Here is a 25,321-nt window from a genome sequence, read left to right as displayed (position 1 = left end):
TCCGCGAGGGCCTTCCGCTCCGGCCCCGCCCACCGCGCGCACTGCTCTGGCTTCGGAGGGGCGGAGACGGTGGGTGGAGCCAAGCGGATGCACACGCTCCCCAGCCCCACCCATTCCGCAAGGAGTTTCAGCACCGGCCCCGCCCACCGCGCGCGCGGCCGGGGCCCGGGGGGCGGGGTCGGTGGGCGGGACCCAGGGGGGCGCGCGGTTCCGGCTCCGCCTACGCCGCTCTAGGTTCGGGTTCCCGCCGGGCGCCCAGCAACCGCACTCACTCTCTGGTAGGCTGCGCGAGCCGTGGCCCCTCGCTGCGTACCATGGCCCGGCTGCTGGTGCTGCTGGGCCCGGCGGGCAGGGTGGGCGCCCGGGTCCAGCCTCGCGCCACTTGGCTTCTGAGCGCCACCGCCCCCTGCGCCCCGCCGCCCTCGTTCCTGCCTCTGCTCCGGCCGGGGCCAGACTCCAGGCTGCTGAGCACGGCCCGCGGGGACGGCAGTGGCCGCCAGGTAAGCCTCCCCATCCCTAGGCGCCCCGATCCTGGGTCCCCGGGCTCCCGGATCCCCGGTTCACCTCCGCCGAAGGGGAGCTTTGCACGCTCAGCTGCCCGAGACCGAGCACCTCCAGGGTCCGCAGACCCTAAATCTCTACAACCGAGGAAGCGATCCTCCTAATTCACAGCCAGAGAAACAGGCTTGGCGAGATGAGGTGATCCGCCCGGGGTCACAGCCTCCAGCGCAGAGAGCCACGGATCCCAAAGCGCCCGCTACCGCCGAGAGCTTTGTAGATGGGGCCTGCACTTGGTATTATCGTCCTCGCTGGGCCATCAGAGTTGTTCCCGTTTGAAGTTATTTTGGAGCCTCCTCGGGGGGTCCAGAGAGAAAGGCTGCGGAGGGGGCTGCTGTCTCGGACGGCCCCCTTTTATCTCACCCAAAGAGCAGGCCTCTCTCTCAGACTTCAGGTGAGACTCGTGCAAAGAACGCAATGTCATTTCATATGCTAAGTGAAAACAGAGTTTCAGTCAGAATGGTCATACCGGCTTTTCTTAAAAAAAAAAAATCTATTACAGTTGTTTTTCCTTGAAGTGGGTCCCCTTAAAGAAAAACAGTAGTAAGTAGTGGCGTCTAGAGATACAGGACCAAAAAGTTGGCACACGCAGAACCTGGCCTCCTGTCCTGCCAGTGCCTCAAGCTTGGTGCCCCGTAGTCCCTTTGCCTGGGTCCCATCCAGCCCCTCCACTCCCCAGCAATGTGACCGTGCCCCAAGCGCTGAAGGCCTCTGAGCCTCGCCCTGACCTTTCAGAGGGTTAAAAATAGCACCTTCCCAACAAGAGTTTGGGGGACAGTTCCATGAGCTGGTGCAGGCCTGAGCACAGTGCCAACCGTGCCAGCCCATCAGACAGACAGTAGGTCTTGTCTCTAAATCCTGAGCCCAGGCTGGGGATGCTCAGGGATCCAGCCCCCCGACACACACACACACCCAGCTGCCTCCTGTGATTCTTCATGCTTCAGCCCAGCTGTCCCTTCCTCCAGGAAGCCTTCCAGGACCACCACTGATGCCTTGGATGCCTCCTCTGTCCCCTCAGCCCCATGGGTGCAGATCTCCGCGTTCATCATCTGGAATAATCTTGCTTGTCTGTCCCAGCAGCCACGTCAGCCTTGTCCCCAGTCTAGGCCCTGGCAAGTGTGTGAGTGTGAGTGTGTATGTGTGTGTGTGATATGTGTATACGGTGGTACGAGTGTGGTCTCACAGCCTTGTAGTCTTTACTCACTAATTCTTAATCAAAGTCCCTCACTTCTCTGCCTCAGTTTCCTCATCTGTTTGCGAAGAAATGAATGTCTGAAAAGTTTCCATTCCTTGCAAGTCACCCCCCTCATAAATTATTTGATCTTTAGTCTTCTCTAGGGTCGGGAAGAAAAATGCATGGCTCACAATGCTTGAAGATATTTCTTTATACCAAGAGTAAAGGAAGAAAATTGTCCACGTCAGATTCTAACTCTAGAAAGTTAAAAACGAACCATGACACTGGCTAAGAGGGAGTTGTCCATTGTGTCTGAAGTTTGTCCCTTCCATTGTCTTGCAGTAGATGCTGGTTATTCTGTAGCTGGAAATCTGCCTGCCTTTTTATTTCTCTTTTTTTGGCCAAAAGGCCTTTTGCCAAAACAGAGGTTGTAAAGGAAAGGGCCCTCCATAGCTACACTCAGCCTGGTGGATGGAGATAGGGCCAGGTGTCAAGGGTGGGAAATGAAAGGGGCTTTTACTGTCACCAGCCCCCCTCAGAATGTTGTTTGGCACTTGGAACTGCTAACAGTAGATTGTTCGCTCTATCGGGCCCTGCAGTCTGGTCTGGCAGTTCTCCCATCTGCAGCCTTCCGCGGCTGCCAAAAGGTGGGCGAGGCTTGTTTATCAGATGAGCAGCCTTTCTGGCCAGTGAGCAGCCTCGACCAGCAAAGGCTTAGAGTCAGCAGAGGTCACGTGTGCTGGCCAACCAAAAGGAGACTGAATGTAGTTTTCCTACTCCTTCCCAGAGCCCTGAAGTTCTGGGAGTACCTTCCTTTAGGAGTGTTCAACTCTTGCAGGACCTGAACGGGAGTCTGCTGGTGACTTTAGAAACCATGTGGCCTAGTGGTGACAAGCGCAGCAATCAGTCCAGGCGCTGCCAGCAACTCATCACTTCCACCCAAACCTGAGAGTGGGGCGACGGGGTGGCCACGTCACAGGATGGTGACGATGCCTGTAAAGCGCCAGGCGCAGTGGAAGGGGCCTGTCCTGAGGACCCTGGTGTCTTCCTACAACCTTTCAAAAGCTGTCCTGCTTTATGCCTGTTGGCGTTCAGTCGCTGGGACCCCAAAACGCCATACTGGATTTCACCGGCCCTCACCTTTTGTTAAAGTGTTTATTTCCATAAGTCTGAAAGTGCTCAAAAGCTAAAGGCAATACTGTTCGTCCCCGCCCCTGTCACCTTAGCACGCAATCCCCAGGCCTGTGAGCGGCTCTGAATGAAACTGAGGCTTCATTCCAAGGCCACGGCTACTGCACGTTTTATTTTTTTCACTTCCAACTACAGTTTGGGAACAAAAGAGATGCTGTTTGAAATGGGGGTGGTCAAGACCATTAACTAATAAATTTCAGTGTTGTACAGACTTCTGGGGGAGGAGGGGCAAATGAGTAGCTGTTGTGTGTGAGTAAAAGTCAAGGGTGATTCTGGGCAAACAGACCAGCATCTGAGCCACCTGGGTCTCCCCAGGACGGATGTGCTCGGCCGTCCTCCTGGAGCAGGTCGGGGCAGCGCTGGGAGGTCCCCTCCAGCCCCAGGCGCACCTCGTGGAGTTCGGAGGCCGCCGCTGTGTGCAGCCCCAGTCTGGGCCCTGCCTTCTTTCATTTTCGTTCCGGGGGTCCTGCCCCTGCCCGCTGGGGATTCTGGGCTGTCATTCTCCTCCCTCTGGCCTCTGAAGTGTGGCTGGTGACAGCAAGCTCTACAAACACAAAGGTGAAGCCTTCCCGGGCCTCTGCAAAAGCCAGCACTAGAGCTGACCCAGATACCACCTCTGAGAAGAGCGCTGAGACCTGCCCTTACATCTTTTGATAAAAGCGGCACTCTCCACATTGGGAAGGAGTTTTGGTTTTGGTTGCCGTTTTTTTAATCCAGTGTTGTTGGGTTTTTTGTTTCTCACATTCCAGACCCTGTAGTGCTCGGTAAATGTTAACACACCACGAGCAATGAACTGATTCTGCAGCAGTGGCCTGGAAACCGGCCTCCCCCTACCTGCTTGGACCCCGGGGCAAATCTCGATTCTGGGAGGAAACGCACCGCAGCCTCCGCTCTGCTTTAGTTTGTACCCATGGCGCCTGTTTTGTAGCATCTGGCATGGCTGCCGTGTGCTCCGGCTGTGGACTCAGATGACCTGGGTTCTAGTCTTGTGACATTGGGCCAGTTCCTCAGCCCCTGTAAGCCTGTGCTGCCCCCCGATAAAGTGGAAAGAACAGAGAACCTACTCCAGGTTTTATAAGGCTGAAAGCAGATGGCGGGTGGAGAGACACATCTGAACATTGGCTGGGCTCAGAGAAAGTGCTCGACGAAGCATCATCGTTGTCCCCACGAGTGAGAGCCCTGGGTGCCAGCTTCCCCTGTCGCTGTAACAGAGCACCACACACCCGATGGCTTCAAACCACACACACTGTTATCTTATCGTTCTGGAAGTCAGAATCCCAGACTGGGTCTCACAGGGTCAAAGTCAAGGCGTAGGCAGGCCTGGCTCCTAAGGCTCTGGGAGACAACCCATTTCCGGTCTTCTCCAGCTTCTAGAGGCACTGGCATTCCTTGGCTCCTGGCTTAGCAACTTTCGCGCCCTTGACTGTGCCCTTGACTGCGCTTCTGTCCCCACATCTGCTTCTCTGACCCTCCAGCCTCCCTCTCTTCACTTACAAGGACCCTGTGATTCCATGGGACCCACTCAGAAGTCCAGGGTGATCTGCCCATCTCGAGATCCTTAATCGCACCTGCAAAATCCTTTTGCCACATAAGGTGACATAGTCCCAGGTTCTGGGGACTAAGACCTGGACAGCCTTGGGGCCAGCATTCTGGCGATTACACCCAGTACCCAGCCTTTCACTGCACTTGGCAGCTAAGTGGGCTGGCTTTGGCTTCAGCTCTCTTAAGAAAACAGGTAACTGAGCTCCCACTGGGGCGGGGGGTGGGGTGGGGTGGGGTAGGACCCACGTGGACATGAAAGCTGGCGGTGGCCACCGCCGTCTCGCACCTGCCCTAGAGCCTCCCTTCTTTGGCTTGTGCACAGGACCCCAGCAAAATCCCTGCGGTGGCAGGCAGTGACGTCGGCAGTCCACAGGAGAAAAAGCAAAGCAAGTCACAGCAGCTGAAAAAGATCTTTCAAGAATACGGAGCCGTGGGCGTGGTGCTGCATATCGGAATCTCATTGGTCTCCCTGGGCATCTTCTACGCGGTCGTTTCAAGGTAAGCTTGTTGCCAGGAGCAAGTATTTGGGTCATGCTGCCATGTAAGGGTCTTTGGGAATAAGAACTTTCTGTCCTAAGACTTTTTATTCATCTACTACTGGCATCACATTTTTAAAAATACCGTAAATTTCAGAGCCAAGTAAGTCGATGTCTTAATCCCTTGCTGTCATAATCTTTTTTTTTTTTTTTTTTTTTTTTGCCTCTTTCCCCTCCAGCGGCGTGGACATGTCTGCCATCCTGCTTAAGCTCGGACTTACAGAGTCGCTGGTACAGTCAAAAGTGGCGGCGGGCACAAGCACCTTCGTGGTGGCCTACGCCCTCCACAAGCTGTTCGCCCCCGTGAGGATCAGCATCACCTTACTTTCCGTGCCTTTGATCGTCAGGTATTTCCGGAGGGTCGGATTTTTTAAACCTCCAGCTCCAAAGCCTTGACCAACTCTTCGATTGTAGACCTGAAAACCTATTTCTCTTGCATTACACATTTTGGATTAGGTTTAGAGTTGTAGGAGTTTGGGGGATTTTTTGGGGGGGGGAGGGAGTTGGGGGGCAAAGCACAGGGGCTAATTGCTGTATTCTCATCGATAAGTTTTAATTGCCAGCAAAATTCAGGTTTTTGAATAACTGTGATTTTTTTGCTTTGTAAATGTTGTTAGTGCTATTCGTTATAGGGCGTGTATACATAATCTAAAATGTCAGCAAAATGTCAAAACTTAGCTGATGAAACATTCTTTCTGGAAGATCACTGGTGAGGGTCTTCCTGCAAAAACCCCAGGGGTTAATCTTTGCTCAAATTCTTAAAGGGCGACGATTTATTAAGCTAATTTAAAATACCCTTTCCTCCAATATTCATTGTCAGGCTGCCTGTGGTTTAATATGCAACATTCTACAAAACAGCTGCCAGTGTTACAATTAATGAAGCAGAATTTAAGACTTGACAATATGTAACCAGGATCTAAATTAGCATCAACACCTTCACATTCATTACACTTGTATGAGGGAAAGAAAAACAAGTATTTCTGGTGTTTCGTTGGTCCCCAAACCCCTTCAAATCTGGACAAGACGGGGCCGACGACCTCAGGTGGGTTTTCTCAAACCTCCTGACAGTAGGTCAGGGTCATCTGTCTCTGTTTAGGTAAAAGACGGAGATTTGTCCAATAGTAATGGCATCACTTGGCTCCTGATGCCTGTGTCCTCAGAGGAATGTGGATACCGCTCACGTGGAAAGCTGAGACAGTCTTGGCCTCTGTATCTCAAATGTCAGACATTCCAGAACTACCATTGCAATCCTGACATTGTTACTACTTCTTTTGTTCAACTGAGTTAAAATTATGTTCAGTAACATGAGATTCTGAATCACTGTCTAAAAAGGAAAATTAGTGACACTTGCTAGAAACGGAAGGCAACTGTGACATCGCACAGGCTGAGGGCGGGAACGCCTCCGTTGCTGGATGCTGGAGGAGGTCCTTCCTGCGGGCCTGGCACCTTGCCCCGAGGCCGACGTCAGGCCCAGCACCGGCTCTGGCTCCCAGAACCGCAGCTTAACCAGTTCTGCCCTTTGCTCAAGGGACAGAGTTGCATTTATATTACTGGCTCCCAGTTGTTTTGTTTTGTTTGCTTATTTAAGTACATTTGGGACAATCAGAAAACAAGGAACTATAAAGTGACAGTCCTGGTTTTACGGTCTGGCTGTTGACAGTTCCCTAGATAGCTCTTAGTAACCCATGTCAATCACTTAAGTTTTTCATGAAAATCTTGGTGGGACGAGTTCTCCACTTGCCAGATCACTAAAGTGGATCCCTATCTTTTTCTTTTCCTTTTAAAGCAATTAGCCCATTGCTAAAAGGTTCTGCCACTTTACAGTTAGAACTGCCTTTCTGGGACCTAAGTCCAAGGACATCCACGCAGCTGAGCGAGGTGCCCGATGCTAGTGCGAGGTCATCCCTCACGTGGACCAAACCAGCATTTTTACCTCGTCCCATCTTTATTCAAACCATTGGCCTGGGACTCCAAACCCCCTTCTGTACCAGTCACCCTACTGAGCAGATCCCAAGGACCACCTATGCAAAACAAGCCGACAGCGACTCCTACAGGTTTAAGGGCTTAAATCTTAACACTTTGTGTCGGGAGTAATGGGAGTGGACGAAAGGACAAGCAATAAAACTAGTCGTCACACCAAACAGCCATCGCAGTCCCTCCTCAGCCCCAGCTCCACTCCCGCGGCCAGTGCTCAGAACAGAATAACCGAGAGGACGAGGCGATCGCAGGGTCAGGGGACTAGAGCGTTATCAGTTCACCAGCGAGATGTACACATCGCTTGTATTTACACTGTTCTTATGGAACAAGGGGCAATAAAACGCATGCTGTTTTAAAAACGCAAGCCATCGTTCGCCTCTCGCGTTTTACCTGACAAAGGGAGCAGCTTGCGTTCTGTGGAACAAATGATCACCTTTGGAGAGTTTATGGAACTTTTTATTCGTCTTCTGGTTATAAAGCGGCACCGTGACTGGTTTAATAACGTGCCAGTCTAGTTGGCTGTTTGCTTGGCTTTGAGGGACTTTGGGGGAAACGACGGTTTAGGTGGCATCTCTGGCGTGGCGGCGTCATGCTCAGCATGGCTGGGCGGATGGCGCCACTTTGGGGAGTGGGAGAGCTGGGTCCACTCGAGACTGTCCCTGGTGGGCCAACAGGACACTGCGGCTTTACCTGGGGCGTTTCGAAGTGTCCGTGCCGACTTCGGCCGATGTGGGAGCTGGCGACGGCCACTTCTTCCGATTCGGGGCACTCCTGATGGGCGGTCTCTCGCCCGGAAGCCGCCCGTGAAAGCGGGTCAGTTCAGCACCTGCACCGCTGCCCTCGTCCCCGTCAAGCTCGCCGTCGTTGGGTGAGGACGTTGGCAGCGACAAGCGTGTAACTTTACACGTCAGGAGCACAGAGGACGTGGGGCAGACCTGCTCCTCGCAGCACCTGCCCACTTCCAGGCCAGCAGTGAACACGTGGCGAGGCCACCCGTGTAGGACAGACGGACGTGTCTGCGTACTTACACATTTGCCGTAACGCCAAGGTACTAAAAGCAAGCGCTCCAGGTGTCCCGCGGAGCCGGGTGACCAGGGAGCAGAGGGAGCAGCCTCCGCCAGCTGCGTCGAGGGGCCCCCACTTTCGGAAGCTGCGAGGGCTGGTGGTGAAGCAAACGTTCCTTCCCCAGAGACTCGAGACGAAAGCCACACTCGGAAAGTCAGTGTGCAGAGAACCAGGGCCCCCCACCATGGAGCCCCTGGCCATCCTGCCGAGACCACGGTCAGAGACCAGAGGTGGGCGGGCGGGCGGGCGGGCGGGATGCGGACGGCCGACCGCTGCTCCTGTGTCCCGAACCCCGGCAGCTCTGGTGAACCCCCAGCTTGGCCCCCGTGCTGTCCCCGGAGCCCAACTTCTGTGACCTGGCTGGCCCATCGAGTCCCAAGGATGAGGACCCACTGGGAGCAGCTCTGTGAGCTGGGCCGCTGTTGGCCACTGCCCTGCCCCTTGCCTAGAGCAGGGACTTGCGCTTCGTGGGCACAGGGGACGGTCTGCAGGATGGAGGGCACCGACCTCTGGTGCTCCCTGCATACCGCCACGAGCTCCCCACTTTCCTGCCCTGCTCCCTGCTGTCCCCTCCCCCCAGGCTGCAGGGACCTCGTGCGGCGCGGCACCAGCCTCCGCCCTTTAAATCCTCCCTTGTCCTTCAAGCCTCAGCTGCCACTTCGTCTGGACACCTCTCCCGACCCCCACCGACCCCATTACCATTGGCCCCCACCCCACGACCGGTGTCCCCGGCCGTCGCACAGGCCGGGCCGGCTCCGGGGCCTCAGCCCTGACGGCGCCACACGGGCGCCTTGCTGACTCCCCGGCGAGCCCCGGGCCGCGCCCAGCACTGCGAACAGGGACGACCGTGAACTCCGAGAAAGGCTGTACAGTTTCAAGGTCACACATGAGGACTTTAAAAGAGTCGTCATCTCGTATGTCTTAATGTATTTATAAAAACAACATAAACCATCAAAACCAGTGTTTAAAAGCCCTTCATGTTTGGCAGTGGCCGAGACGCACGTCTCACGCGTCCCAAGCCGAGTCCCACGACGGAGGCAGCGCACGGTCCCTATTTCACAGAAGTCCCAGGCAGGAGAAAAGTGGTCGAGGACGATGAGCTAACGAGGCTTAACAGGGGCGACGGACAGACGCAGCATTCCTGAAGGGACGCCGTGGACGTCAAGTCTGTACACGTATCTTTATTTTAACATTTAAAAGAAGCACATTCGCATTCTGACAGCTTTACCAGGCTTGGCCACCCAATAAGTTACACACGCACTCGGGCACTTGGAACGTTATTGCACAGCTCCTGAACCGGTCAGGTCAGGGCCAAGGGGCCACTCAGCCCCGTCGGCTCCACGGTCACCGTCCGCCGGGACGCCTCACCCCAAACAGGCTGCAGAGCGGCTGCACTTGACCCCTGCCTCCGGTTACAAACCAGAGAAGTGAACACGATTCTCACGGCTACTTTCACTTCAGAGTGTCCTGTTTATTGAAGTGGAACTTTCTGAATGAGGAGGTACCGCCCGCTCAGTAAAAAAAAAACCAAAAACACGCTTTCTGTAGCGCTCCGGATGGCAGGCAGGCGGCTGCTGGCAGGAAGTAAGATGACAGCCAGGAGCCCTGGTTCACGGGTTCTCCCCCGCGAAAGTCTTAAGACTGCTTGCTGGTTGGCTCTTTGTTCTGTTGGCTACTGGACGGCTTTGAGGAATTCGCAGTGATCCAGGGGTGTTCGAGCACTTCCTTCAGGGTTGGCCTCTGGCTGGGGTTATGCTTCAACAGTCTTGAAATGAGGTCCCTGGCTCCCTCTGGTACAAAGTCAGGGAATGTGAATTCAACCTGGAGTACAATAAGTGACAAGTAGTCACAAAACACGGTTCTGAAAACAGTTTAAGAACTCAGATCGCAGCCAGAAAGGCCTCTGACACGAGTGCCGGATCCCTTCTGGTTAGGCCTTACCCGTGATATCCTTTTATAGGTCTCTTGGTAGGTGCTTGCCTCAAAAGGAGGCTTCCCAACTAAAAATTCATAGCAGAGAACGCCAAGGCTCCAGAGATCCACCTTCTCGTCGTGCATCCGGCCTTCGATCATCTCGGGGGGCAGGTAGTCCAGGGTGCCGCAGAGGGTGGTTCTCCTAGAGACAGGGGGGCCCAGGTTGACGCACTTCTGTTTATCATCACAACAGCCGCTAAGAGTCATTAACAATTACACCGGCACCGACTGAGTTCTCCCGGGCCAGACCCTACACTACGAAGTAGGCACTGTTATAAATCCCCATTTTCAGACAGGAAACTGACTGAAGATATGCAAGATCATACAGCTAGCAACCAAGCTACACCCCAAAATCTGTCCAACTCCTGAAACTCCTTAAATGATCTAAAAGCACGAAATTTACAGTACCACTATGATATGAAAGCAGCCATGCAATGTTCTCTGTAAATACAACTTAATGGTCTGTATGTTTTTACATTACAGGTACGCAAAGAAGCTTAAGAGCCAGGTGACGTTAATGACAAGACAAACACTGTCTCACTGTGAAAGGACGAGGTTTAGGGTTATAGATACATGTTGCCTTCTGACACCCCATTGGTACAAGAGAGACAGAAATTTGGGGGGTGGCCTATGACATATTCTTGCCAAAAATATTCCTCAACCCCTTAGGCCCAATTCTCAGCTTTCAGGAAAAAAGAGAGGATGAAGGAGCAAGTGACGCCCAATCAGAAACATCCATTTTAAACTGGGGGGCAACAGGTCTAAATTTAGACCAACACAACAATCAAATATAATACACAGACCTTGGTTAGATTCTGATTTAAAAGAACCACTATAAAACTTGGTGGACAACCGGGGAATGTGAACGTCAACTAAATATTAGCTGCTACCAAGGCTGTTAACTTTCCTAAGAGTGATAATGGTCAGGATTAGATAGGACAATGTCCTTATTTTTAGGAGATGCACAGCAAAGCGCTCAAGGACAAAGCATCATGATGTCTGCAACTTATTTTTGAAGGCTCACCAAAAAAGTAGACCAGCCCATAAGGCAAAATGTCAACTATCGAATGTCGGCACCGGAGGGCCAGGTGAGCGATCGACCACAGGTTCAGCATTCCTATGTTTGAGCGAGTTTTCATAACAAAGGTCAGAAATCAGTGGGGGGGGGGGGGGGGGGGGGGGGTGGCACACGAACCAGGAGCGAGACCACGAGCGAGACCACGCAGGTTTCTGTTGCTTCGCGTCAGTCAGCCTTTGCCGTCGGAGCTTGTGCTGGGTCGATGCCGGTGCTGCGTTCACCACGCCTGGTGCCGCGAGCACACGCGTGTTCACTCAACTAGATGGTGAGCTGGCATTAAGGAGCCACCTCCCCAGACACCTAAGCCCTCGCACCGCCCCTGAGAGCGCAGAGACAGGCAGAGACAGGGTTCTCCAGCAACGGCACACGATGACCTAGACGCTCGCAGGGTTATCGATGTTTAGTGGTGGGGTGAGTGACCACCAACATTTACAAAATTGTCCTTTTCAGAAAAGGGTAAAGGAGCTTTCGCAATGACACCACCTGGACAGTTAAGGTACAGGTTGGCTGCGATGTCACAAAGCCGTCGATTCTTCATGCTGCCGGCCTCACCAGGTGCCAACAGCGCCCACTAGTGACAGACGAGCAGACTTTTAAAAGTAAGACTGCAAAGCAGATTCCCTGCTCTGCTAAAACAATCAGAAGTGGGTCAGAAGTGGGTCGGTAACAAAACAAAGCTCTTCACCCCCATGACACCCATTTCAGGCTATGCAATTTTTTTAACTGGCTTTATTTTTTGAAGTAACCTGGCTATAATCTTTAAGTCCTACCCCGAAGTTGACAAGCTTCTCAGTAAATGTATGCTTTTAAACACCCTAGGTTTCAAAAGCCTATTTAACCCCAAATTAAATTTGAAAGAGTAAATAGTATCTGAGCTCTTGTTTGCAAAGTTCACTTAATTTTAAACTGTTTCATTAGGTTGATCTCTCTGCTTTAGCTTCAAGAGGGGACAAGAAAGGACTATTCTGTTGACAATTGCAGGCCAAAGAGAATCTTTAACCACCACCCTGAGAGTTCCATCCAGAGCCATCTGGTTTTTAAAGTTCCCCACAGAACTGTGCTCTCAGCCCAGCTCTCCACGGCTGCCCACTGGACCGTCTGCCTTCCAGTCTCCACCAGCCACCACCTCGGGTGGGCCCCCTCCCCTTCTTCGTGGGCTGCAGTTCACCTCTGCCAAACACTTGTCATATCTGCTCACTTATCTGTCCCATTCATTAGCCTCTAAAGACATTAAGCATCTTTAACCCCAGGCCTAAAGCACAATAAAAACGCCCTTGAAAGACACTAGTTTCACTAGCAGGCCTAATTTACTGCGAAGCACCGTGTTGGCTGCTCGCCCCAGTTCAGGGCAGCCAACGCCAACAGTGAGGAACCTCGCTTGAGCAGCCCTGAGGCCTCTGCTAAACCAAACAAGTTCCACCTCTGAAGTCACATACCTGGAGGAAGGGGCATGGACGGACCACCCGAAATCCGCGATCTTCAGTTCTCCCGCAGATCCCAGGAGCAGATTCTCTGGCTTAATGTCTCTATGAATAACTCTCTTTGAATGACAGTAAGACAGGGCATTTGCCAATTCTGTGATATACTATTAAAAAAAAAAAAAAAGAAGTATTGAAAGTCTATGCTTTAGACATTATATAACAAGTTAATTTTAGACATCTGTTCTGAAAGGAAACCCAGCATAGATTTTTATATTATGTAGGTTTAAAGCAAAAGCTAGGATAATTGATGACTCAAAAAAAGGAAAATCAATAGAACCAAATGTGTTCAGCATGAAGTACAGGTTATTCAGTGCTAGTTACTTATTTGCTAATAAGGCAGAAAAACAGGAAAAACACCTATGGGCTATCACTACATCCCGTATGACAATTTACGGCCCGGCAGCACTGAATTCAGATAATACCGAACAACCAGTACAAATCAGGGAATCAAACATAAACGATTTTAAAGGAGCAGTTTTTTAAAAAAACCTTTCAAGTACAGTCGATTCCCATTTTTAAAACCAAGATCAATTTACAACAAAAGGATTTGTTTGAAGCTAAAAATTTACACTGAGACTATCGGGGGAAAAAAACAATCCTGAACCAGGAACAGAAGAAAGCAGAAGCAGGTGTCCCAACGTCAGACGGAGCGCTGCGCCTGGGGCATTCTGACACCGCGCCAGCCTGAAGGGTCACGAGCCCCGTGTCAGGTCTGCTTCTCTCAAAGAGCGAGCGAGTCCAGAATTTGCTTTAACTTATAGATGAGGATCGTTATTTACTATCCCGAAAGGACATATTTAGCTCTAAAGTTCGAGAAGCTTTGTTTTCCAAAGTAATTGCTAGACGGGACTGAACAGTACACCAAAAAGGTTTACTAAACAAATGCATGGAGACCAAATGCTATTGTCAAAAAGGGCATTTTTCACTTTTTCAACCCAAAGTCAGAGACCAAAATTTAGACCGTAACACATGGAAAAGGAAGACAGGAAGCTCTTCCATGACACCAGACCGGAACTGACGCTTTACTAGTGCGCAACGGAAGCCCGGAAGGCAACGGGGTTTCCCTGCTCAGATCGGCAGGGAGCGCCGGGAGTCAGCGCCCTCCGACACCACCCGCCACACCTCCACGCTGGAATGTGGGTGTGTGCAAAGGTCCCTGACATCTCTCTACAATTAGTTTTACTTGAATTAATCAGAAAAGGAAAACAGGTGTGTGTACATATTCACATATGTTCATCCTAACTACCACAAATCTTAGAAAGAACCAATCTTGACCTTCTTTCAAATAGGTATCTGCTTACGCCAAAATGAACTCCAACCGGACTGAAGAAAACTGACAAGTAGTATAAATATTAATTGCCAATGAAATAAGAAACTAATTTGGTTAGCTAATATTTAAGAAGCAAATAGATTTCTACTCATCCATAGGGCAAATGATTAAGACTATTTCAAACAGCTATGTCCTCATTGAATAGATAAGACCAGTCATTCATCAAGGGTACTGTGATTTCAGATAGTAAAACATCTGAATTCAGTGCCACTTAAATCAATGCCAAAAAGAAAGAAAATTCGGGTACGTAGTACCCAGAGACCTCCAAGAAACAGAACAAATCAAACTAATCACCATTCGACAGGCCCATCATCTGCTGCTGATTCAATAAAAAAAAAAGCCCATATTAAGGCTCTCCAACTTCTTCAAATAAGTAATTTCATTAAAAAAATTTTAAAAATTAAAAAATTAAAAATTAAAAATAAACAGGAACAAAACACTACCCCAAAACAGAAACCTGATATGCTGAACTTCTGCCCTGTGAGACACAGACTGGGAAAAAACATCTGTAAAACACACGTGATAAAGGACTCATATCCCAAATATACAATGCTTACAACTCATCAATAAGAGGACCAAAAAAACAATTTTAAAATGGTCAAATAATAAAAATGGGCAAAAGATCTGAACGGACACCTCAAAGACGTTAGATGACGGCAAATAAGCACATGAAATAATGGTCAACATCATGTGTCACTGGAGAATTGCGAATGAAAGCCGTGAGATACCGTATACTCCTGTTATGATGACTGACACCCCAGAAAGCTGACGGCGCCAACTGCTGGAGAGGGTGACGAACAGAAGAACTCTCGTCCACCGATGGGAAGGCGAAGACGGCACCCCCACTTTGGAAGACAACTCAACAGTTTCTTACAAAGCTGGACATAATCTCACCGTACGAGCCAACAACTGCACCCCTAGGTATTCACCCGACAGATCTGAAAACTTATGCCCCACAAAAACTTAGGCAAATGTTGTCAGCTTTATTCACAATCGCCAAAAACTGGAAGCAACCAAGATACCTTTCATAGGCGGAGATAAGCTGAGGCACATCCATACCATGAAATATTATTCGGCAATAAAAAGAAGTGAGCTCTATTCACCCCTGACACAATGCAGATGAATCTTAAATGCGTGCACTGGCCGTTTCCCGGGGAGTAACTGCTCGACAGTTCCGATGCCGCTGGACACGTACGTGAGCACTGAGTAATACCTGGGTGAAGGTGGTGGGGTCCAGGTTTCTCGGTGTTGGAGTGAAAGGTCACAGAGAGCAAGGGGGGGAGGGAGGATCCACGTGGTAATGGGCTCATGCTTTGCTTAACACAGATACAGGGGATAAACACGGAATGCGGATACGTGAATACACACCTATCAGTATGCACACGTATTTCCTCGCTCTGTGAGCTCAGAGCCTACCAGTAACGACAATCCAGGAGCAATGAGCACATACAGAGCCCAGATCTTGGTTTCTAACGACATTTTCCAATAAAAGGAACCAGGGTTCCTTGGAGAAATGGCTGATTCTAGGACTGGGATAGGAAATCTGCAAGATAAGGTTGGAGCATCTTGTAGTATCAGAAAGCAGGGTAGCACTTAAAAACAAAGCCACCGCCACACCCCCACAAAGATGGGGTGTGTCAAAAAAGCACAGGAACAACACAGAAGAGCTCCCAGTGGACAAAGCAAGACCGATAAAGTAGCACTGGACTGTAACTCAAACTCTCAAACACCGATGAGTCCCTGTTAATAAGTGACTGAGTGAACACACAGGGATCTCCAGGGCAGAGTTCCCAGGGGAAGCGGATGCCCCACCCTGTGGAGCTGGGCACGACCCTGGACACGACCCCACGGCGCACGCGGGGGTGGGCGCAGCGACTCTTCCTAGGAGCACGGCACGGAGTGGGAGAGGGAGCAGCTCCACAGGGGAGAGCCGCGGCCTTGGCCGGCGACCACAGCCAGGACCCCACGGCTGAGTCAGTGGGCACCCTCCACGTGTGACGAGAATGCGTCTGACCTCTGCGAGCTTCCTCTCCAAATCCCACTGACCCTGGTCTAATCACGAGAGAAACTAAAGAAATCTGAATAAAGCGCGGGCTTTAGTGGTGTATCAATATTTGTTCAGTTCATTAGTCAGGACAAATGTCCCATAGTACTGTACTATGTTAACAGGAAAAGTTAAGTGTGTATTAATAGCAGAAAATAGAGCTGTACTATCTTCACGATTACTCTGTAAATCTAAAACTATTCTAAAGTAATTATTTTTCTTAAAAAAGAGGGCAACTACTTATGCACATTTCCACAGAAAAACAGCTGTGAAAACAAACCAGCCACAATATCCTGGTACCCGGCACAACACAGCTGTTTCGATTTTTCCACTTTGAATCTTGGACCCTATTAAACTATCTCTGCATAAAACGAAACCCATTCTATGTCAGGAAAGGGACACCAGCAGGTAAGACAGGTACAGAGGAAACGGAATTAAGTCTCACAGGAAATGAAAACTCACAGTGGCAGTTCTCTGCTCGTCGAACCTGGACAGTTTCTGAAGTTCCCGATAGACAGCTCCAAGCGGTGCGTATTCTAGAATTAGGTAAACGCGGGTGGCATCATGGAAATAACCATACAGCCTGAGAATATTCGGATGCCTGCAACAGAGAATAAACACTCTACCACCTGGTTTTAAAGCAAATACAAGAATATGTTGGAAATACCGAACGAGCCCCTCGTGTGAACCCATTGGTAAAAACTCGTTCTGCTCACAGGCCTCACCCTCCCACGTAAGACTCTGAAACCACAGACCCACTCCAAGCAAAATGCACATATCCGCGTATGTTTACACACATTTCAAGGTATTCATAGACCCCAGGATTCATTAAGACTATTTTCTCCCTCTTCTAGGCCAATTTTATTCTTTGGGGAAAAAATTCAGCTAAACATTAATTCCCTGCAAATTAAAGAAACATGGCATTCCCACAGCAGCCTGATTCCCCAGCACTGGAGACAGAACTTGAAAGCAGCATTCCAGAATGGTGGTGGATGTTTGCTGCTGGGGACTGACTTCCGGCAGCTGAGGGCACAGCCCACCTGAGCCACCAGCCCTTCTCGCCTCCCGCCAGTTGTTACCAAGCAAGGGGACAGGCACAACACAGACAGATTCTTAAGTATTAGCAACTGATTCGAGTTTGAAAAAACATTGAAAGCTAGAGAAAAAGAGAGAGAGAGAGAGAGAGAGAGACCAACCCACTGGCCAAAGTCACCTGCAGGTTGCCCACAACCTCCACTCAAAACCCAGAACAGGAGGTATCAATCTGTCCCCTTAAAAAAATGTGCTCAAAAAAAATAAAACCAAATAATTTTTGCTCATGTAAATTACTCCATTAACATAAACTTTAAAGTGATAGTTCAGGCCTGCAGCACCTAAGTCTAGATAAATCTTTGAAAAATGACAAATTTATTCACTCTTTGCAGGACTCTGAAGCAGGTCTTCTCATTTACCTCTTAGTAACTTAAGTTCTGTGCAGCATGCTTCTGAGTATCGGCCCGAAGACTCACCTAAGGTGAGACTGGATCTCCACTTCCCTCCGCAGCTGATGCTCAACTCCCGCCTTCTCCAGCTGGGCTTTGAACAAGACCTTCAGAGCCAGGATGAACTTGCTTTGCTTTTCTCTCGCCAAGTAAACGTTACCGAACTTCCCTTTACCCAGCGGGCGACCAATTTCAAAATCTTCCAGAGCCCACTGCCTTCTAGAAAGGAATCGGATCATTTTACAGTCAAAACAAATCTCTTCTAACAACTGAGTAGTAGACACACGCTCCATGTAATTTTACGTTTGTCATGTTCGGTATGTACCCTCTGCAAGAACCAAGCCAATAACCATACTGAGTCGCCAAGGACATTAAACCCCCCACCACCCCACCTGCCTGCCAGACTGTGGGTCAGTGACGAGGGACATTCTGGACTTTCAGAGCTGAAATACTCATTGGAGTGTGTCCCAAAACAGTGCAATGCTTGGGGGTACAGACCTATTAACAACACTCAAGATCATAGAAAGAATGAGGAAGTAAATGGAAGAGGAAGAAAGCTCCAGAACCACCGTGGGCCTCTGCAAACTGACCACAGCCTCCCCTCCTTGAACCCCATGATGCCAACACTCTGGGCTGGAGGACCACACTGGCAGAGCGGACAGACAGATCCCGCAGGGAGCAGGGCCGAGAACCACTGGGTTTAGACGCTCAGCAAGTCTCCACTAGGCAGTGAAAGCAAGTCTGTGGGCTCATTCCTGGCTTCTCCTAGCACATTCTAGAATCCAGACAGTTCAGAGATTAGACAGCAAGCTTTGAGGAAATATCCGGGGAAGATGTAATAGCCAAGCTTTATTATAAAAAATACAGCAATTCTACTCATACTGTCAAAACACTGTCATACATGTGCATACAGTTCTGTGACATGCCCGCGTTTTCTGACAAACCTGCACTTTTATATAAGAAAAAGTACAGAAACACACAAACCACATGTAGTGGTTACTTTCAGGGGTAGAGAAAAACTTTTATTTTACATATTTCTGTAACACAGTCACATAAGTTTTTTCTAAAGTTGAAGAGCAATTAAAAAAAAAACAACTTGAGTCCCTAAGTAAACATCCATCACTAAAATTCCTTTTTTGAATAAAGATTAGAAATTTGGAAACATCTGTATTTTCAAAGACCTTTTTTTAAGAGTTCCCAAAATTAAATTTGCAATGAAACGGTATATTCTAATCGAATGACAGTATAGAAGCTGGTAAATAAAATAAAGCTTACTTTTTTGATTCTTCATTTTTCTGTTTTGATGCAGGTTCCTTTCCAGAATTATTTCCTACATAGAATAAAAACCAGTTTTAGAATAATGATACTTATTTTAGAATAACCATACGAAATAAGTTAAAAACCTGTGAATGGAAATGAATCACAAAATGGCCACCAAAATATGAATGGTATTCTCAGAGCTATAGATCTGGGCCAATTTCAATTTTCTTTATAGAAAGCCCGCAGCCTACCCTGACTGCAGCCTGTGACGTCCACAGATTTCTAGAGTGAAGATGAGCAGATACCCAGACAGTTTGGCCTTCCGATAATGTGAAGACTCGAGACTGTGCAGATTCTCCCTAACGCCTATTTCCAAGTGAAGAGCTTCTACAGCAGAATCACCAGTCCGCACACCCACGATGACCTCCCGCCTCGTCACCTTTCCCCACGGGCGGGCCAGCCAACTGTCCATACGCCAAATACAAATATGATCAACAGCATGCAACGAAACCTAAGCCGGCCGCCTTCCTTCCACTACTCTCGTGGTCAAGGGTAAAGAGAAGCCACCAATTCAGCAAAACGTACAGCGAAGCAATCGCACGCCAGGGCGCTACAGTCACCACTTCGTTAGCCGGAGTCCATGTGGGACCTCTCCTGTCCTCTGCAGCCCGCATGCTCTCCTCAGCTGGCTGCATGCAGGGCCGAAACCGCTCTCCCTTCTGCGGGTCACTCCCTGGGTTCCTGCCACCAACACCCCGCCATCCCCACATCCGGTTTATTGGCCAGCCCCACCCAGTGCACGTGTACGTGAGCACCCGGTTGTCTGCAGCTCTCCATCCTGGCTGGTTGTGGATAGGTAGACGCTTCTGAGTCTCGGCTTCCTCCCTGTAATAACCACCTCCACTGAGCGGTTACAAGGCGTGAATGAGACGGCACCACCTGAGAGCCTACCGTGTGAGCACGCCACGGATGCGAAGCCGTGACTGTTAATACCCAGTCCGCCCCCCGGGGCCAGGCAACCGCCATCTCTGACCTAAACCACGACGGCCTGTCGGTACCGCTGGGCCCAGCGCTGCTGCTCTCTGATTCACCCCTCACGTCCAGAAGAGGAAGCCTTCTACAGGCAGGGCAGTCACTCCGCTCAAAAGCCTTTGGCAACTTCCCGCCACACAGGGGATGAGGCCCGCTCCCCGGCCCGGCTGGCGGTCCGCCCGCTTTCCCCGATTTTCCTCCACGCTGCAGAACCTCGGAACTTTTCGGTTCTTCAAACGTGCCATGAGGGTAGGAACCAGGTCTGTCTGGATTCTTAGCACTGGCCTGGCCCACCAGACAGATCGCTACTTCAGCCTCACATCAGATCCCCCCCCCCCAGCAGAAACGATGTAAAAGCTCGGGCCCCAAACGATTCTAAACGGGAGCCTGTACCCTTGCATTTTTTTTTTTGGCAACGAGGAAGAATGATGACTGTCTGATGAGTCTCAAACAGCTGACTTACCAGGGGCTGGTGGCTGCGGCTGGTCACTCTTTTGCGCACTATTCGGTGGCCTGCAGACAGGACGAGGGACACAGGTTGCCTGCGACTGCTTCTGCTTCAGATTCTGAACCGGTCTGTGGCCGGACACGAGCTTCTGCGCTTGCGCAGGACCTCGCTGGGCGGGGTTTGAAGGACACAGGACCCGCTGAGCCTGGCCGCTCTTTGCAGATAAGGGATGCTGAGCCATTGGAACACGCTTTGGGCCATCTGCAGGTGGGACCGAAGTCTAGATTGGGAAGGAGACAAAAAAAACTTCATGGTCTTCACTAACAAAAGCTGAATATTCTGGAAATTTCACAAAGTTTATTTCCTAATACAACAAAATAATGACTGTCACTGAGAACAGGTGAAACCGGAAACCTACTTCAATCGGCACTTCCGGAGGATATGCTTCTACCTGGCAGAAAGGAACACCTGACCGGCACTTCCTAAGCCCTACCCAACGCCCCACCCTAAAAACCACCTTCCCATGAACAAATGATCGCTAACTAAACTCCCACTTAAATGAGGCGGCAAACACTAAGAATTCACAATGACTTGGAAATTATCATTTAGCAAAAGCTTCGATATAGAAACTGGATACCAAAATCCCAATTACACTGAAATTTCTTTGATAATACGTGTTTGAAAAAAGCATGAAACAAATAAATTAAAATGTTCAATAGTGATTATCCTCGAGACAGAACTTTTGAAAGACAGTCTGAATTTTTGCATTTGCCAGATTTTCTACCAAAAGCATCTATTATTTACTGTTTCATATCCCATGTACTAGTGACAAAATTAATCTGAGCCAAAACAACTTTGGCAAAAAAGGAAACAAATGTAGGTTCTTCAAAGAGTTATCACCAAAATATATGATTTGCATGCCTGTAAGTGGGATATCTTAACTTGAAAAAGTTAATTGGCCTATAGCCATGCCACCCTGAACACGCCCAATCTCGTCTGATCTCGGAAGCTAAGCAGGGTCGGGCCTGGTTAGTACTTGAATGGGAGACCACCTAGGAACACCAGGTGCTGTAGGCATTAAAAAAAAAAAAGTTAATTTAATTCTAAGACCCTAAGTTAAATGGGGGGGGGACAATTTTCTCCAGCTTCGATGGAGGAATCGTCCTAATAAATGATGAAACAAACAGTGCCACCAGCCCCTTGGCACGAGTGTTTTACGAGAGGCTTTCTAAATAAAAAGTCAAATTAGGAGCACCCACAACACAGGCATTCAGATGGCAAATAAAGAAGTACTTCAAATAGAGCAATTTTCTCAAATGATCTTTATCAAAGGAACTGAGAATCCAAACATTGACTCAGGTTAACTTTTTTCTAACTGGCCATTTTATACTTTCAGCCAATAAAAAATGTCAGTACTCATTTACTTGAGGTTAGACTTCTAAAAACGAGCCCCACCCCACCCCCCCAAAAAAAAAACCCAAGCAATATTCTTATGCTGATTTCCTAGAAGGAAACCTCTCTGGGGATCACTTATATTAAAGGACTCATTCACTCAGTTGCTCCACAAATACTCATTAAATGCTAAGAGCCCCAGGGACCTCGCCTCCATGAAGCCTTCCTGGATTCCATCCTGCCCCACCCCGAACCAAGCACCCTCCTCAGAATTACTCAGGTCCTACAGATATGTAATAAGGCGTGGTACTGGCTCCCACACCTCTAAATTCCTCAAGGTCAAAGACCATGTGCCCTTGCCACTGTCATCCCTGTGTATGGCCCAGAACTCAGCTCCAAGTGGGGTCCCCCAAGAAATTCCCTTACATGCCACCTGGCATCCCTCCGTGCTTACTGCTCCCTGAATCGAGATCAGAACAAACTGTAGCAAAAAGTTAATTTCTGGCAAGCAAGTATTAGGTACCTATTGTGTACATTATTATCCTGCATACGGTGGAGAATACTGATACTCAAACCACTAACTATAAGATAAAGCAGAACAAGTAAAGATACAGTGAGAGACCCGACAGAATGTTACTGCTGAATGCAGAGAGAAGTGATGCATTCACGTCCAGGAATGTGGGAGAGGGGTCTGAAGTTCCAAACCCAAAGGGAAGGTGAAAAGAATTCCAGTAGACAAGCGACCTCCACCTGGGTGTCAGAAACGTGACTGAGACTGCGGATTGTTCAATTTACCTTAACAGGCCCTGGGATGCAGTTTTCTTTAGCTTTGTCCATGATGCCTGAAAAGAAAAAAAGAACCTTAATTTATACAAACCCACCTGCTACGAAGTAGTTATGTTAGACCAGGGTATAGTTCTTGACCAAAAAGCCTCAACAAGAGACTTTCATCTTTTCTACGTCCAAATGAAGCCGATACAGAGCAATGTTTTCTCATGTGATATAGTGTACAGGTGTGAGGCTTAGATAATGTTCAGGTATGGGTGTTTTCTCCAGAACACCTCCCCCCCACACACACACACACAATACACTGCGTCCCCTCCCCTCCCTGGTACTCAAACTCCACTCCTGAAAGGACTCCTTCTGCTCCATCATCTCCTAATAGACTACCTCCATGAGTACACAAGCCTGTTGCCATGCCTGCAGCTCAATACAAAAAACCTCTTTACCCATTAACTGACTGGAGCTATGACATCTCTGGCCTCTCCTTTGAACAGCAAAGCTGTTGTCCACACTGGTCATCTCTACTAGCTGCTACTTTTCTCACCCTCAAGTCCACTCCCATGGGGCTTTTATCCCCAGCAAGGAGGGGTCAGAGGGGTGTAGTCAACCTTATGACTGACCCCTACTGTCCAAATCCAAATGTCAATTCTCTGCCTCCATTTTATTTGCATTTTAGGCAGCATGACCAGCTCGATCACTAATTTTCCACTGTCTTCACTTAGCTTAGACTTAAGCCTATGAAGTCTCAGGCAGTGGACAGTGGCCACTCTCAGAACTTAGCTCCTCTCCTTGTCTATTGCATACCGGCCATACAGGGTTCCTTTCTTTCCTCAAAGAATTCCCCTGCCGCTGGGCCTCTGCACTTCCTGTTCCCTCTACCTATAAGGCTTTTCCCCATAATAGAAATGCAGCTTGCTCCTTCACTTCATTCAGTCCCTGCTCAGATGTCCCCTTTTGGACCATCTCTCCTTTACTATTTCTTCATAGCCTTTATTTAACTTCTTATTACTTGTACTTGTTTACTGTCTGTCTCTCCAGACCCAGATATCCAGCTATCTGCTCAATATCTCCAAAGTAGGCTCCATGATACCAAGGGCTTAGTTCCATTTTGTTCACTGCCTCCCCCAGAACCCAGAACATGCCTGGCACATGGCATGGATGCCAATGTTTGGGGAATAAATTAATCCATTAATATACACAAATCAATTATAATAGTTCATAATACTTAGTAAGCCAATACTGTGAGCCAGGCACCAATGTGTCAAGTAAGTAGACCATAAACAAGAAAGGATATCCTTTCTGTATTTTTCTTACCCAGGTGCTCTCTGAATTCTAGAATCCAATCAGAAAGCACTCCCTGCTCCCAGGCTTTCACATCCATTTCACGTATATGCAAATCACTCCACCTTGAACATGAGACTATAGCTAAAGAGCCTAGAGTCCTTACATCAAACAGCGGGTTAGTATAAACAATAAACAAGAAGGATACATGCTGGTGGTATGCAAACGTTAACTTCTCACATGCCCTACTGCTTTCTCCACTTTTCCTATCAATTATAAGCAACAAACTAATGAGATCACATAGGCCTAAGGACAGGTAGTCAACATCCTTCCACAGAAACTACAGACATTTGCTCCACTTTAATATAATTATCCTTCTCAGGAAGATTAATAATAATAAGCAGAATGGAATAAGATTTTGATCCAGAAATTCTGGAGATCGCCCAGGTAGACTGCTTCTCAGGTGATTCTGGTTTACAGCCAGGTTCAGGAGTCACGTGACCAGATGACCTTCACAAGGTTCCTGCAGTTCAAACCAGAGATCCTGCTCTTCTACACAGAAAAACGGGTAGATCTAATAGCACTGTGGGTTTAGACTTTTCCCTCCTTCAAGGAACCTACTAATATCTGCATAAATAAGAAGAGTAGAGAGGAAATGAAATGAGTATGTTGCTGAAAAGCGTTTAATTCATACGAGAAAAGTTGAGAAGGAGACATTAAAAGGGCAGTAGCTACATCTACATCACAAGGATGGCTAGTAGAGACTTTGAGGCCCAATCCCAGACCTAACAAATCAGATCCTAGATGATTACTAGGTCTCAATGAAACATCAGAATCACCTGGAGAGCATGATAAAACTAGACACCGGAATCCTACAGCCAAGAGCTTCGGATTCATTTGGTGGGTCTATCTATATGTTTAACAAGGACCCTCAAGTAATCTCGACGAGAGTGGCCTAAGGTTTAAAAAGCGCTAGCCCAGGAAGACCTCTGAGAGATCATCACTGATTCACCCACTCATTCATCTAGCAGGACAACAGCCTTTCCCGGCTATTCTATCCAAAGTAGCTTCCGGTAAGCCACACACGTTACTGTTTTGTTTCTTTCGTAACACTCATCCCTATCGGAAGGTATCTTGCTAGTTCGTCTTCTTCTCCCCACCCCCACTAGAACGTAAATTCCAAAACAGCAAAACCTTCTGCAGTTCCTACCCGGGTGCTCACTGAATACGAGAATCCCATCAGAAAGCACCCCCGCCCCCACCCCAACAACCCCATTCATGCCAGGTATTTAATGAACACCAAGAGGCCTTCTACAGGGAGCCTTGGTGCCCAGGAACAGATGGGAGAGCGCTTGCAAAGCACGGGGGGACGGAGAACGGGGAGGGGCGGGGGACAGAGGGGTAGGCGTGGGATGGAGGGGGACCGAGGGAGGCCTTCTCACCCCGACTCTTCCATCCCGGGCCTGGCAGCCCCGTCGCCCGCTGACAAGCCGCCCAGGCCGGCTGTCCTCGCCCGCCCGCCTCACAGAGCCGCCCCATGGACCCGGCACCTGTTAGCTCCTACCTCCGACCCACGGCCGCCGAGTCCTCCCGAGAGCCCAGCCGTTAGGATTCAAAGAGTCATTTTAAATAGGAGTTAAACTCTCTGCTCCGAAAGCTGATTGGCCTGGGCTGGAGAGGCGCTGCCTTTTCAT

General features: G+C 49.2%; 2 protein-coding genes and 1 non-coding gene across 12 annotated transcripts; 2 read left to right on the top strand and 1 right to left on the bottom strand.

Annotated features, from left to right (window-relative positions):
* The first annotated feature begins 229 nt into the window (after positions 1-229).
* Positions 230-18,999, top strand: FAM210B (family with sequence similarity 210 member B). Of its 8 annotated transcripts, XM_016134148.2 has the most exons (6): positions 230-500; positions 4,788-4,963; positions 5,181-5,348; positions 10,975-11,105; positions 11,546-11,694; positions 12,014-12,533. In XM_016134148.2, exons 1-5 carry the CDS (start codon positions 315-317, stop codon positions 11,668-11,670), a joined length of 786 nt encoding a protein of 261 aa, XP_015989634.2. In that variant the 5' UTR covers positions 230-314; the 3' UTR covers positions 11,671-11,694; positions 12,014-12,533. The 8 variants fall into 8 exon arrangements, with proteins under 8 accessions (XP_015989634.2, XP_015989633.2, XP_036085146.1 ...); XM_016134147.2 differs by having other exon boundaries at positions 11,546-12,533; XM_036229253.1 differs by lacking the exons at positions 11,546-11,694; positions 12,014-12,533 and adding an exon at positions 17,375-17,397 and having other exon boundaries at positions 232-500.
* Positions 8,951-25,319, bottom strand: AURKA (aurora kinase A). 3 transcript variants are annotated; one of them, XM_016134146.2, is made up of 9 exons: positions 25,192-25,319; positions 22,359-22,405; positions 20,187-20,451; positions 18,707-18,761; positions 17,459-17,650; positions 16,413-16,551; positions 12,532-12,680; positions 9,985-10,159; positions 8,951-9,864 (listed from the first exon to the last, which is right to left on the bottom strand). In XM_016134146.2, exons 2-9 carry the CDS (start codon positions 22,398-22,400, stop codon positions 9,679-9,681), a joined length of 1,203 nt encoding a protein of 400 aa, XP_015989632.2. In that variant the 5' UTR covers positions 22,401-22,405; positions 25,192-25,319; the 3' UTR covers positions 8,951-9,678. The 3 variants fall into 3 exon arrangements, with proteins under 3 accessions (XP_015989632.2, XP_036085144.1, XP_036085145.1); XM_036229251.1 differs by lacking the exon at positions 25,192-25,319 and adding an exon at positions 25,070-25,090; XM_036229252.1 differs by lacking the exon at positions 25,192-25,319 and adding an exon at positions 23,933-24,272 and having other exon boundaries at positions 22,359-22,408.
* Positions 21,130-21,248, top strand: LOC118610481. The gene has a single exon (XR_004953870.1). It is a non-coding gene; the product is annotated as a 5S ribosomal RNA (ribosomal RNA).
* Positions 25,320-25,321: the final 2 nt, after the last annotated feature.

The sequence above is a fragment of the Rousettus aegyptiacus genome, unplaced genomic scaffold (genome assembly GCF_014176215.1).
Source record: "Rousettus aegyptiacus isolate mRouAeg1 unplaced genomic scaffold, mRouAeg1.p scaffold_m13_p_12, whole genome shotgun sequence".
NCBI lineage: Eukaryota > Metazoa > Chordata > Mammalia > Chiroptera > Pteropodidae > Rousettus > Rousettus aegyptiacus.
This window is presented reverse-complemented; position numbering and strand designations above follow the sequence as displayed.

What these genes read in the sequence shown, in the direction of transcription:
- FAM210B (XM_016134148.2), top strand. Translation starts at nt 315, where the DNA reads ATGGCCCGGCTGCTGGTGCTGCTGGGCCCGGCGGGCAGGGTGGGCGCC. An exon ending in GGGACGGCAGTGGCCGCCAG is followed by an intron (nt 501 to 4,787) that starts GTAAGCCTCCCC and finishes GCTTGTGCACAG; the next exon opens with GACCCCAGCAAAATCCCTGC. An exon ending in TTCTACGCGGTCGTTTCAAG is followed by an intron (nt 4,964 to 5,180) that starts GTAAGCTTGTTG and finishes TTTCCCCTCCAG; the next exon opens with CGGCGTGGACATGTCTGCCA.
- AURKA (XM_016134146.2), bottom strand. Translation starts at nt 22,400, where the DNA reads ATGGACAAAGCTAAAGAAAACTGCATCCCAGGGCCTGTTAAG. An exon ending in GAGATCCAGTCTCACCTTAG is followed by an intron (nt 16,552 to 17,458) that starts GTGAGTCTTCGG and finishes TCTCTGTTGCAG; the next exon opens with GCATCCGAATATTCTCAGGC. An exon ending in CCTATAAAAGGATATCACGG is followed by an intron (nt 9,865 to 9,984) that starts GTAAGGCCTAAC and finishes ATTGTACTCCAG; the next exon opens with GTTGAATTCACATTCCCTGA.